The sequence below is a fragment of the Bombina bombina genome, chromosome 10, assembly GCF_027579735.1.
Source record: "Bombina bombina isolate aBomBom1 chromosome 10, aBomBom1.pri, whole genome shotgun sequence".
Taxonomy (NCBI): Eukaryota; Metazoa; Chordata; class Amphibia; order Anura; family Bombinatoridae; genus Bombina; species Bombina bombina.
The window spans coordinates 182,109,636-182,123,965 of NC_069508.1; the positions used below are offsets into that span (position 1 = coordinate 182,109,636).

Below are 14,330 nucleotides of genomic sequence, written 5' to 3' on the forward strand. Positions count from 1 at the left end.
ACAGTCAACTACAATCTTCACAGCTCTGCTGTGAATGATTACCTCCCTCAAAAAAGGCTTTGGAAATCCCTGAGTTCTGTAGAGATGAACCGGATCATGCAGGAAGAAAATGAACCTCTGACTGAGTTTTTTGATGCGTAGTAAAAGCGCCAAAAATGGCCCCTCCCCCTCACACATAACAGTGAGAGAGATCAGTAAACTGCTTTAATTTAAACAAAACTATTGCCAAGTGGAAAAAATAGTGCCCAAAACATTTTTTCACCCAGTACCTCAGAGAAATAAACGTTTTTACATGCCAGCAAAAAACCTTTAACCTCAATAAATTAATTGTTATTTAAAACCTATTGCAAGTCCCTGCAAATTAGGTTAAGTCTATGCATACAGTATAAATCCAGTGAAGTACCATTCCCCAGAATACTGAAGTGTAAAATATACATACATGACAGCCTGATACCAGCTACATCTACTGCATTTAAGGCTGAGTTTACATTATAACGGTATGGCAGGATTTTCTCATCAATTCCATGTCAGAAAATAATAAACTGCTACATACCTCTTTGCAGATTAATCTGCCCGCTGTCCCCTGATCTGAAGTTTACCTCTCCTCAGATGGCCGAGAAACAGCAATATGATCTTAACTACTCCGGCTAAAATCATAGAAAAAACTCAGGTAGATTCTTCTTCAAATTCTACCAGAGAATGAATAACACACTCCGGTGCTATTATAAAATAACAAACTTTTGATTGAAGGTAATAAACTAATTAAATCACCACAGTCCTCTCACACATCCTATCTATTCGTTGGGTGCAAGAGAATGACTGGAGGTGACGTAGAGGGGAGGAGCTATGTAGCAGCTCTGCTGGGTGAATCCTCTTGCACTTCCTGTAGGGGAGGAGATAATATCCCAGAAGTAATGATGACCCGTGGACTGACCACACTTAACAGGAGAAATATACGTTAGCCATGTGGAAAAAAATCATGACCAAAAGGATTTATCACCAAAGTACCTCACAAAACGAATAACATGCCAGTAAACGTTTTAAAAACAAACTTCTTTTAATGTCATGCAAAGTTATCACTAAGCCTGCTACCAGTCGCTTCCACTGCAGATAAGGCTTTAAGCATTATTTCAGTATTAACAGTATTTTCTCAGTCAAATTCTAGTCCCTAGAAAAACATAATTTATGCTTACCTGATAAATTCCTTTCTTCTGTTGTGTGATCGGTCCACGGGTCATCATTACTTCTGGGATATAACTCCTCCCCAACAGGAAATGCAAGAGGATTCACCCAGCAGAGCTGCATATAGCTCCTCCCCTCTACGTCAGTCCCAGTCATTCGACCAAGAATCAACGAGAAAGGAGTAACCAAGGGTGAAGTGGTGACTGGAGTATAATTTAAAAGATATTTACCTGCCTTAAAACAGGGCGGGCCGTGGACTGATCACACAACAGAAGAAAGGAATTTATCAGGTAAGCATAAATTATGTTTTCTTCTGTTATGTGTGATCAGTCCACGGGTCATCATTACTTCTGGGATACCAATACCAAAGCAAAAGTACACGGATGACGGGAGGGATAGGCAGGCTCATTATACAGAAGGAACCACTGCCTGAAGAACCTTTCTCCCAAAAATAGCCTCCGAAGAAGCAAAAGTGTCAAATTTGTAAAATTTGGAAAAAGTATGAAGCGAAGACCAAGTTGCAGCCTTGCAAATCTGTTCAACAGAGGCCTCATTCTTAAAGGCCCAAGTGGAAGCCACAGCTCTAGTGGAGTGAGCTGTAATTCTTTCAGGAGGCTGCTGTCCAGCAGTCTCATAGGCTAAACGTATTATGCTACGAAGCCAAAAAGAGAGAGAGGTAGCAGAAGCTTTTTGACCTCTCCTCTGTCCAGAGTAAACGACACACAAGGAAGAAGTTTGGCGAAAATCTTTAGTTGCCTGCAAGTAGAACTTGAGGGCACGAACTACATCCAGATTGTGTAAAAGACGTTCCTTCTTTGAAGAAGGATTTGGACACAAGGATGGGACAACAATCTCTTGATTGATGTTCCTGTTAGTGACTACCTTAGGTAAGAACCCAGGTTTAGTACGCAGAACTACCTTGTCTGAGTGAAAAATCAGATAAGGGGAATCACAATGTAAGGCTGATAACTCAGAGACTCTTCGAGCCGAGGAAATAGCCATTAAAAACAGAACTTTCCAAGATAACATCTTTATATCAATGGAATGAAGGGGTTCAAACGGAACACCCTGTAAAACGTTAAGAACTAAGTTTAAACTCCATGGTGGAGCAACAGCTTTAAACACAGGCTTGATCCTAGCTAAAGCCTGACAAAAGGACTGGACGTCTGGATTTTCTGACAGACGTCTGTGTAACAAGATGGACAGAGCTGAAATCTGTCCCTTTAATGAACTAGCTGATAAACCCTTTTCTAAACCTTCTTGTAGAAAAGACAATATCCTAGCGATCCTAACCTTACTCCAGGAGTAACCTTTGGATTCGCACCAGTATAGGTATTTCCGCCATATTTTATGGTAAATCCTTCTGGTAACAGGCTTCCTAGCCTGAATCAGGGTATCAATAACCGACTCAGAAAAACCACGTTTTGATAAAATCAAGCGTTCAATTTCCAAGCAGTCAGCTTCAGAGAAGTTAGATTTTGATGTTTGAATGGACCCTGTATCAGAAGGTCCTGTCTTAGAGGTAGAGACCAAGGCGGACAGGATGACATGTCCACTAGATCTGCATACCAAGTCCTGCGTGGCCAAGCAGGTGCTATTAGAATTACTGATGCTCTCTCCTGTTTGATTTTGGCAATCAATCGAGGAAGCAGCGGGAAGGGTGGAAACACATAAGCCATCCTGAAGTTCCAAGGTGCTGTCAAAGCATCTATCAGAACTGCTCCCGGATCCCTGGATCTGGACCCGTATCGAGGAAGTTTGGCGTTCTGGCGAGACGCCATGAGATCTATCTCTGGTTTGCCCCAACGTCGAAGTATTTGGGCAAAGACCTCCGGATGAAGTTCCCACTCCCCCGGATGAAGAGTCTGGCGACTCAAGAAATCCGCCTCCCAGTTCTCCACTCCCGGGATGTGGATTGCTGACAAGTGGCAAGAGTGAGACTCTGCCCAGCGAATTATCTTTGATACTTCCATCATTGCTAGGGAGCTTCTTGTCCCTCCCTGATGGTTGATGTAAGCTACAGTCGTGATGTTGTCCGACTGAAACCTGATGAACCCCCGAGTTATTAACTGGGGCCAAGCCAGAAGGGCATTGAGAACTGCTCTCAATTCCAGAATGTTTATTGGAAGGAGACTCTCCTCCTGATTCCATAGTCCCTGAGCCTTCAGAGAATTCCAGACAGCGCCCCAACCTAGTAGGCTGGCGTCTGTTGTTACAATTGTCCAGTCTGGCCTGCTGAATGGCATCCCCCTGGACAGGTGTGGTCGATGAAGCCACCATAGAAGAGAATTTCTGGTCTCTTGATTCAGATTCAGAGTAGGGGACAAATCTGAGTAATCCCCATTCCACTGACTTAGCATGCATAATTGCAGCGGTCTGAGGTGTAGGCGTGCAAAAGGTACTATGTCCATTGCCGCTACCATTAAGCCGATCACCTCCATGCATTGAGCTACTGACGGGTGTTGAATGGAATGAAGGACGCGGCATGCATTTTGAAGTTTTGTTAACCTGTCTTCTGACAGGTAAATCTTCATTTCTACAGAATCTATAAGAGTCCCCAAGAATGGAACTCTTGTGAGAGGAAAGAGAGAACTCTTCTTTTCGTTCACTTTCCATCCATGCGACCTTAGAAATGCCAGAACTAACTCTGTATGAGACTTGGCAGTTTGAAAGCTTGAAGCTTGTATTAGAATGTCGTCTAGGTACGGAGCTACCGAAATCCCTCGCGGTCTTAGTACCGCTAGAAGGGCACCCAGAACCTTTGTGAAGATTCTTGGAGCCGTAGCCAATCCGAATGGAAGAGCTACAAACTGGTAGTGCCTGTCTAAGAAGGCAAACCTTAGATACCGGTGATGATCTTTGTGGATCGGTATGTGAAGGTAAGCATCCTTTAAATCCACTGTGGTCATGTACTGACCCTCTTGGATCATGGGTAAGATTGTCCGAATAGTTTCCATTTTGAACGATGGAACTCTTAGGAATTTGTTTAGAGTCTTTAAATCTAAGATTGGCCTGAAAGTTCCCTCTTTTTTGGGAACCACAAACAGGTTTGAGTAGAACCCTTGTCCTTGTTCCGACCACGGAACCGGATGGATCACTCCCATTGTTAACAGATCTTGTACGCAGCGTAGAAACGCTTCTTTCTTTATCTGGTTTGTTGACAACCTTGACAGATGAAATCTCCCTCTTGGGGGAGATAATTTGAAGTCTAGAAGGTATCCCTGAGATATGATCTCTAGTGCCCAGGGATCCTGAACATCTCTTGCCCAGGCCTGGGCGAAGAGAGAGAGTCTGCCCCCTACTAGATCCGGTCCCGGATCGGGGGCTCTCGGTTCATGCTGTCTTTGGGGCAGCAGCCGGTTTCCTGGCCTGCTTGCTTTTGTTCCAGGACTGGTTAGGCTTCCAGCCTTGCCTGTAACGAGCAACAGCTCCTTCCTGTTTTGGTGCAGTGGAGGTTGATGCTGCTCCTGTTTTGAAATTCCGAAAGGGACGAAAATTAGACTGTCTAGCCTTAGCTTTGGCCTTGTCTTGAGGTAGGGCGTGGCCCTTACCTCCCGTAATGTCAGCGATAATTTCTTTCAAACCGGGCCCGAATAAGGACTGCCCCTTGAAAGGTATATTAAGTAATTTGGACTTAGAAGTAACATCAGCTGACCAGGATTTTAGCCACAGTGCCCTGCGTGCCTGTATGGCGAATCCCGAGTTCTTAGCCGTAAGTTTGGTTAAATGTACTACGGCCTCCGAAATGAAAGAATTAGCTAGTTTAAGGACTCTAAGCCTGTCCGTAATGTCGTCTAGCGTAGAGGAACTAAGGTTCTCTTCAAGCGACTCAATCCAAAATGCTGCCGCAGCCGTAATCGGCGCGATACATGCAAGGGGTTGTAATATAAAACCTTGTTGAACAAACATTTTCTTAAGGTAACCCTCTAATTTTTTATCCATTGGATCTGAGAAAGCACAGCTATCCTCCACCGGGATAGTGGTACGCTTAGCTAAAGTAGAAACTGCTCCCTCCACCTTGGGGACCGTTTGCCATAAGTCCCGAGTGGTGGCGTCTATTGGAAACATCTTTCTAAATATTGGAGGGGGTGAGAACGGCACACCGGGTCTATCCCACTCCTTAGTAACAATTTCAGTTAGTCTCTTAGGTATAGGAAAAACGTCAGTACTCGCCGGTACCGCAAAGTATTTATCCAACCTACACAGTTTCTCTGGTATTGCAACAGTGTTACAATCGTTGAGAGCTGCTAAGACCTCCCCTAGTAGTACACGGAGGTTCTCCAATTTAAATTTAAAATTTGAAATATCTGAGTCCAATCTGTTTGGATCAGAACCGTCACCCACAGAATGAAGCTCTCCGTCCTCATGCTCTGCGAGCTGTGACGCAGTATCAGACATGGCCCTAGCATTGTCAGCGCACTCTGTTCTCACCCCAGAGTGATCACGCTTGCCTCTTAGTTCTGGTAATTTAGACAAAACTTCAGTCATAACAGTAGCCATATCTTGTAATGTTATCTGTAATGGCCGCCCAGATGTACTAGGCGCCAAAATATCACGCACCTCCCGGGCGGGAGATGCAGGTACTGTCGCGTGAGGCGAGTTAGTCGGCATAACTCTCCCCTCGCTGTTTGGTGAAATTTGTTCACATTGTACAGATTGACTTTTATTTAAAGTAGCATCAATACAGTTAGTACATAAATTTCTATTGGGCTCCACCTTGGCATTGGAACAAATGACACAGATATCTTCCTCTGAGTCAGACATGTTTAACACACTAGCAAAAAAACTTACAACTTGGTTATAATCTTTTTTAGCAAAAAAACGCACTGTGCCTCAAAGAGGTACTAACGATTAAATGACAGTTGAAATAATGAACTGAAAAACAGTTATTGCATCAAACTTTAAAACAACACAACTTTTAGCAAAGGTTTGTTCCCATTAGTAAAAAACAACACTAATTAAATTTGTACATAAGAAAACAAAACAACGTTTTTTATTCACAGTCACTATAAGAATTCTCACAGCTCTGCTGAGAGAATTTACCTCCCTTCAAAGAAGTTTGAAGACCCCTGAGATCTGTCAGAGATGAACCGGATCATGCAGGAAATATAAAAGTGGCTGACTGGAATTTTTTTGATGCGTAGCAAAGAGCGCCAAAAACGGCCCCTCCCTCTCCCACACAGCAGTGAAGAGAAACGAAACTGTCACAATTAAAGCAAAAAAACTGCCAAGTGGAAAATAATGCCCAAATATTTATTCACACAGTACCTCAGCAATGTAAACGATTCTACATTCCAGCAAAAACGTTTAACATAAGAATAGTTATTAAAAGGATTAGTGACTTTTAACACAGTAGTTCCGGTGAAATACCATCCCCAGAATACTGAAGTGTATACATACATGTCATTTTAACGGTATGGCAGGCTTTTCTCATCAATTCCATTCAGAAAATAAAAACTGCCACATACCTCAATGCAGATTCATCTGCCCGCTGTCCCCTGATCTGAAGCCTTTACCTCCCTCAGATGGTCGAGAACAGCAATATGATCTTAACGACTCCGGTTAAAATCATAGTAAAAAATCTCTGTCAGATTCTTCCTCAAACTCTGCCAGAGAAGTAATAACACGCTCCGGTGCTATTTTAAAATAACAAACTTTTGATTGAAGTCATAAAAACTAAGTATAATCACCATAGTCCTCTCACACATCCTATCTAGTCGTTGGGTGCAAGAGAATGACTGGGACTGACGTAGAGGGGAGGAGCTATATGCAGCTCTGCTGGGTGAATCCTCTTGCATTTCCTGTTGGGGAGGAGTTATATCCCAGAAGTAATGATGACCCGTGGACTGATCACACATAACAGAAGAAATAACTCTACTGTGCATACATTTATCAGCCTGATACCAGTCACTACTACTGCATTTAAGGCTGTACTTACATCATACGGGTAACAGCAGTGTTTTCTTAGTCAATTCCATTCCCAGAAAATATTGTACTGCACATACCTCATTTGCTGGGGAACCCGCATGCTATTCCCATTTTCTGAAGTTACCCCACTCCCCAGAATGTCGAGAACAGCCAGTGGATCTTAGATACGCCTGCTAAGATCATAGAAAACGCAGGCAGTTTCTTCTTCCAAATACTGCCTGAGATAGAAAAACAGCACACTCCGGTGCCATTTAAAATAAACTTTTGATTGAAGAATAATTAAGTAAAAACTCCACCTCCTCGCGACCTCCTTTGTTGAGGGTTGCAAGAGAATGACTGGATATGACATGTGAGGGGAGGAGCTATATAGCAGCTCTGCTTGGGTGATCCTCTTGCAACTTCCTGTTGGGAAGGAGAATATATCCCATAAGTAATGGATGACCCGTGGACTGAACACACTTAAGAGAAAAGAGTTAAGACAATGTTACTAAAACACTGGACTTTCATTCAATGCAGGCAGCAGATACAAGACCATTACAGTTCCTATCCAAGCTACTCATGTATGCTGCACAGCAAGTAGGGGCGTGTCAGTCACCATAAACATCATGCTGCTGCAGCAATGGGCACCTGAGCATTAATGTTGCACATAACAGCATCCAACCCTATCCCCAACTACCACAATGTCTCAAATCTCTAGTCAAACAACGGAGGAAGCATTTGCAGTGTAATGCTGTGGACAGCGAAATCTTAAACCCAAAACTGTTCTTTAAAATGATCTACTCTATCTGAATCATAAAACAACGTTCCAATTTACTTCTATTATCTAATTTGCTTAGTTCCCTCCCTTAGTATCCTACCTAGGTAGGCTCAGTAGCTGGGAACTAGCTGTTGACTGTTGGCCTCTTAGCATTGGTTTACTGTGTTCAGCTAGCTCCCAGTAGTGTATTGCTACTCCTTTACTCATTTTACCTATTTTACTTTGTTCTCTTGGTATCCATTATTAAACTGGAAAGTTGTTCAAAGCTGCATGCTCTTTATCAAAAAGAAAAACAATTGAGTTTAATATCAATTTAAAGGGATACCGAACCTAATTTTTTTCTTTCATGAGTTTTTTACCTATGGATGTTCCAGCCAGAGAGCTGCAGCCCAGAATATTGTGATCAAAAAAGGAAAAACAGAGTACAGGATGACTGTTTCATCTAAAACAATTATTCCTACCCTAAGATTGCAGAACCTTATTGTCTTATCTGAAACATATGAAACCTACTAATCCCTGCCCTATCCCTACTAATAGAGAACTTTTTTTTTAATACAAGGTGCTTGTAGCTACTGGAAGCTTAATTTTGACTTTCTGTTTTAAAGAACCAAAACAGAAAAAATGCATAACCACTCAATGCATAATAAAGACAATCCAACAGCACTTTTAAAATGTGTGTGTGTGTGGGGGGGGGGGGGGGGTCTACTGCTTGTTGAAATAAGCTACTGGGAGCAAGCTGAGCCAATCACAATAGACATACATGTGCTGCCACCAACTAGTAGCTAGCTCACACTAGTGCATTACTGCTCCTGAGCCTGCCTAGATATGATTTTCAACAAAGAATACCAAAAGACAAGCAAATTAAATAGAAGTAAACTGGAATATCAATTAAAATTGAATGCTCTATGAATCATTAAAGAAAAATATGATGTTGTATGTCCCTTTAAATGAGTACAGACATCTGGATCATCTCTGATGAAGCTTTAAATAAAACTTGGTGAAGAGCCAAAACGTGGGCAGGCAGTTACAGACACTATCACTTGTATCCTTACAATAAGCATCAGCTTTACTCATGTGAGCGATTCTGATCAAGTTCCCAGTAGCAGTTAAAGAGACATTGCAAAATCATGAAGTAAAAGGTTTACATTTAAACTCATATACAAACACTTGTGCACTTTCTACTAATGCTAATTGACATTTTTTCTACCAACGATCAGTGAGAATTAACAGGAAGTACCCATCAGCCAATAAGCACATGTAGGAAATAGATGTATTTGTTTTAATTAAAAAGCTTTTACAATCTTTTGTTTTTTTTTAAATGATAAAAACCATTTAGATATTGCTCTTATGGATTACAGAATATTTTTTACTAGTTTCCCTTTAAGGGGGATATCAAGAATTATGACAAGAAAGGGTTTTTTTTCTATTCATATATTTAGAGGTGTGAGACTGCATATTTTTTGGCTTCTATTTCATGAACTAATAAAGCGAAAAAGCACTGCTGTATCTCTACCACTGAAGGGGTTAATGCATACTACTTACACAAAGACTTATAAGTCCTACACCTGACATTTTTGCAAACCCCAAGACAACAATGTGTAAAGACTCACCTAAAAAGAATGATGATATCAAATTAAGCATGCAGCAAATGTAACATTGTGGGAACTGCAGACCAAAGTGAGCAAATTTCACAATAGTCTTCATCAGATTTTTTTTTTTCCCTTGGATTCCTGAGAACTGAATGACGTCACAGTGACTACTTGTCAGAGCTGGGAGAAATAACACAACTAACAAACTGTTCCTTACCTCAGTGAGCGCATGTAGTTGCCCCTGGTGCACACACACTCCCATAAACCTAGAAAAGAAAATCTGAAGTGAGACAAAAACGTACAGCAGTTAAACGGATTTTTACTAAAACCCCTGAAAGTTGCAGTCACTATTTAGTCACAAAATGTGACAGTATGACATTTTTTGCTATGTTTCCTAGCTACACATTAAATTGTTTGTACCCATCTTGCCACACTGTTTAGTTAAGTGAGGCAGTTACACAGGACAATGACAAATGTTACTATGTAGGTTTTTGTGAAGGAAAACGGACATCATGTCATGCGAATACTAAAATATACTATTATTCATTTCTTTAGTCCCCCATATGATTTATACACAAATTGTGGTACTGCATTAGTAGCATATAGCTAGCTAAACAAATAAATAATTCACGCTTTCTAGTAATACATCGGTTTCCATTAGGGTGAAAGTAAAATGATAAAATGAATTAAAGGCCAGAATAATAAAACTATTTTAAAAAAAAAATCATTTTGTTTTGCAGTATAGGGACAGCCCCTTTAAAAACCTCTAGAATAGGATTATCTCCTCTGCTGTAAAAAGTTAGGAACGTGTCCCTCTCTAATAAGATGTGGGAAATGTCTCTATCAGGTGGTAATCATTTGTAGAAAGCGCACAACTGCTAATTCCAGTTTACATTTTACCAGCTTTAAAGGGACAGTAAACCTGCAGAATTATATAACATTTTAGCGCTATCGTTATAAAACCTTTTTTTCCCATTTGAATTTTTTAAAAATATGCCCGTTTTACAGACCCGCCCTCTGCTGAGCTCGTCTTTTTTTTTACTCAGCGCATCGGGCCAGCTGTATAGTCACAGCCCGGCCCGACCGCGCCATAACATTAAGTGCAGCTCGCTCCTGCTCTGATTGACAACAGGAGCGAGCTGCACTTAATGTTATGGCGCGGTCGGGCTGGGCTGCGACTATACAGCTGGCCCGATGCGCTGTGTAAAAAAAACAGACCCGCTTAGCAGAGAGCAGGTCTGTAAAACAGGCATATTTTTAAAAAAATCAAATGGAAATAAAGGTTTTATAACGATAGCACTAAAATAATGTTATATAATTCTGCACTATGTGCAGAATTATATAAAAAAAATTAGGTTTACTGACACTTTAATTTATTTATTTTTTCCAGGCAAAACATTTCTTAAAAATGCTGATCTTTCATATAAATGAAACTTTTTTTTTTTTTTTATTATTTTTATTGAGGTTATCAGAAAATATAATTGTAAGCAACCATATGACGAAACAATAATAGGTAACCAGACATAACAAGTATAGTTACATTGGTATATGATAAATTACAAGTTTTCCTGTTTTCAAACAACATAGCATATAAAGTATAGATACATCAGGAATACTATGCAATATTGGAACCTCATTTTACATAGACTATCAAATCTACATACATACGGTACCTCACCAAATGAATAAATAAAGAACAAAGAATTTAAATAAACTAAGAAAAAAAAAAAGCATACTTTGACATTTCTTTCTCCATGGTTTTATCATATCTTGATATCTTAAAGATTTTTAATCTATCATCCCTCCTGGACCGCCCACCACATAACATTTAAAAAAAAAGAAAAAAAAAAAAAAAGAAAAGATTTTTCCCTTCTCTCCTCCCCTTAGGGATCATCCTCTCTCACTCCCCCCCACCCTGACTCCTCCGGTCCATACATAGGGCCCCTCTTCTTATTTCTTATAGATTTGACCATTGTCTAGGGAGAACCCCCTCAATAATCAATACTTGTAAATATATTGAGTGTTTTAAATATGTAATAAATTGAATTTGATTTGACATTGGCCAAGAAAGAATCACTTTTAACCACTTTTTGAAGTAATTTCTAAAATGGCTTTCTTTCATTAAATTATTGTCATGTAGTTCTATATTCATTTGAGCTTTTAAAGCATTAGTGAATTCCGCAAAACTAGGAACTACATGCGATACCCACTTTCTAAGAATTAGATTACGTGCCACTAAAATTGACATTTATTAACCTTCTATCTCCCTTCTGTGTTGGGTATTGAATCAGAAAAAACACAAAGTATGGTGTGATAGTAAAGTCATTTTTCAGTATCTTCTTTAACCAAAAATTAATCTTGCCCCAATACTGTCTGATCTTTGTACATCCCCAAAAACAGTGGAAGATATCTGCCCCCTGTGCTCTGCATTTAGTGCATAAGCGCTTGCGGTCATTTTGTGCCCACTTATAAATCCTGTCTGGTGTCATAATATTTGTTCATTAACTTCAATTGTGACTCTCTCCAACTATAGTTCGTTGTAGTGTCTTCTGATATATTTATACTTTTCCTTATCTCCTGAACTGTTATTTCTGGAAAATGTTTCAGGTAACCCTTCTTTAACTTGTCCACAGTCTTGTCCCCCCCCCTTGTGAGTAATCTTTGATACTAGTACTTAATTGAGCGGGCTCCAGTTTTGTACATATTCAGCCCTGCCTCTATCCCTAGCCAATCTCTCTTTCTTCCCCAATCTAATTGGTTCATAAAGCTTCTGACCTGCAAATATGCGAAAAAGTTTTTTGGGGAAAGGTTAAATTTTTTAGCTATCACTGAATATGTTTCTATCTTACTGCAATTTTCATCTAGTAATTGTATAAAATTCACTAAACCCTTCTCCTGCCATTCCTGGAAGACTAAATGATAACCTTGTGAAAAATCAAGGGTACCCCTCAAAGGTAAATAGCGTGATACACGATAGTCAATCGCCATCAGCTGTAATATCTTTTGCCAAGCACAAAATATATTTACCAATGTAGGCATCTGACAAATCAAGCTTGGTCATTTGCTGTATGGATGATGAAGTAAAGCCTTTAAATAAAATGTCACTACTATGTTGGATTCTAAATCGTAGTATGTGGTATACTCGGCTTCTGTCACTTTGTCATTGATACTAAATTATAATATTTTAAATTGGATAGTGAGAAGCCCCCATATTCTTTGAGCTCCATAAGTCTATTAATTGCAAGTCGTGGTTTCTTGCTTCCCCATATGAATCTTGCACAGGCCTTATTATATTTCTTTATGTCTTGCGGGGTAATGAATATTGGTAAATTTTTCATCAAAAATAAGATACGTGCAAAAAACAGAATTTATGTTTACCTGATAAATTACTTTCTCCAACGGTGTGTCCGGTCCACGGCGTCATCCTTACTTGTGGGATATTCTCTTCCCCAACAGGAAATGGCAAAGAGCCCAGCAAAGCTGGTCACATGATCCCTCCTAGGCTCCGCCTACCCCAGTCATTCGACCGACGTTAAGGAGGAATATTTGCATAGGAGAAACCATATGGTACCGTGGTGACTGTAGTTAAAGAAAATAAATTATCGACCTGATTAAAAAACCAGGGCGGGCCGTGGACCGGACACACCGTTGGAGAAAGTAATTTATCAGGTAAACATAAATTCTGTTTTCTCCAACATAGGTGTGTCCGGTCCACGGCGTCATCCTTACTTGTGGGAACCAATACCAAAGCTTTAGGACACGGATGAAGGGAGGGAGCAAATCAGGTCACCTAAATGGAAGGCACCACGGCTTGCAAAACCTTTCTCCCAAAAATAGCCTCAGAAGAAGCAAAAGTATCAAACTTGTAAAATTTGGTAAAAGTGTGCAGTGAAGACCAAGTCGCTGCCCTACATATCTGATCAACAGAAGCCTCGTTCTTGAAGGCCCATGTGGAAGCCACAGCCCTAGTGGAATGAGCTGTGATTCTTTCGGGAGGCTGCTGTCCGGCAGTCTCGTAAGCCAATCTGATGATGCTTTTAATCCAAAAAGAGAGAGAGGTAGAAGTTGCTTTTTGACCTCTCCTTTTACCTGAATAAACAACAAACAAGGAAGATGTTTGTCTAAAATCCTTTGTAGCATCTAAATAGAATTTTAGAGCGCGAACAACATCCAAATTGTGCAACAAACGTTCCTTCTTTGAAACTGGTTTCGGACACAGAGAAGGTACGATAATCTCCTGGTTAATGTTTTTGTTAGAAACAACTTTTGGAAGAAAACCAGGTTTAGTACGTAAAACCACCTTATCTGCATGGAACACCAGATAAGGAGGAGAACACTGCAGAGCAGATAATTCTGAAACTCTTCTAGCAGAAGAAATTGCAACTAAAAACAAAACTTTCCAAGATAATAACTTAATATCAACGGAATGTAAGGGTTCAAACGGAACCCCCTGAAGAACTGAAAGAACTAAATTGAGACTCCAAGGAGGAGTCAAAGGTTTGTAAACAGGCTTGATTCTAACCAGAGCCTGAACAAAGGCTTGAACATCTGGCACAGCTGCCAGCTTTTTGTGAAGTAACACCGACAAGGCAGAAATCTGTCCCTTCAGGGAACTTGCAGATAATCCTTTTTCCAATCCTTCTTGAAGGAAGGATAGAATCCTAGGAATCTTAACCTTGTCCCAAGGGAATCCTTTAGATTCACACCAACAGATATATTTTTTCCAAATTTTGTGGTAAATCTTTCTAGTTACAGGCTTTCTGGCCTGAACAAGAGTATCGATAACAGAATCTGAGAATCCTCGCTTCGATAAAATCAAGCGTTCAATCTCCAAGCAGTCAGCTGGAGTGAAACCAGATTCGGATGTTCGAACG

The 14,330-nt window shown here is 40.4% G+C and overlaps 1 protein-coding gene across 1 annotated transcript in view; it reads right to left on the bottom strand.

Moving 5' to 3' along the window:
- TESK2 (testis associated actin remodelling kinase 2) overlaps positions 1–14,330 on the bottom strand; it is a 587,073-nt gene that overhangs the window by 424,046 nt on the left and 148,697 nt on the right. The window contains exon 4 of the mRNA XM_053693575.1: positions 9,674–9,722. Within this exon, the coding sequence (XP_053549550.1) occupies positions 9,674–9,722 (49 nt within the window). The remainder of the gene's footprint in view (positions 1–9,673; positions 9,723–14,330) is intronic.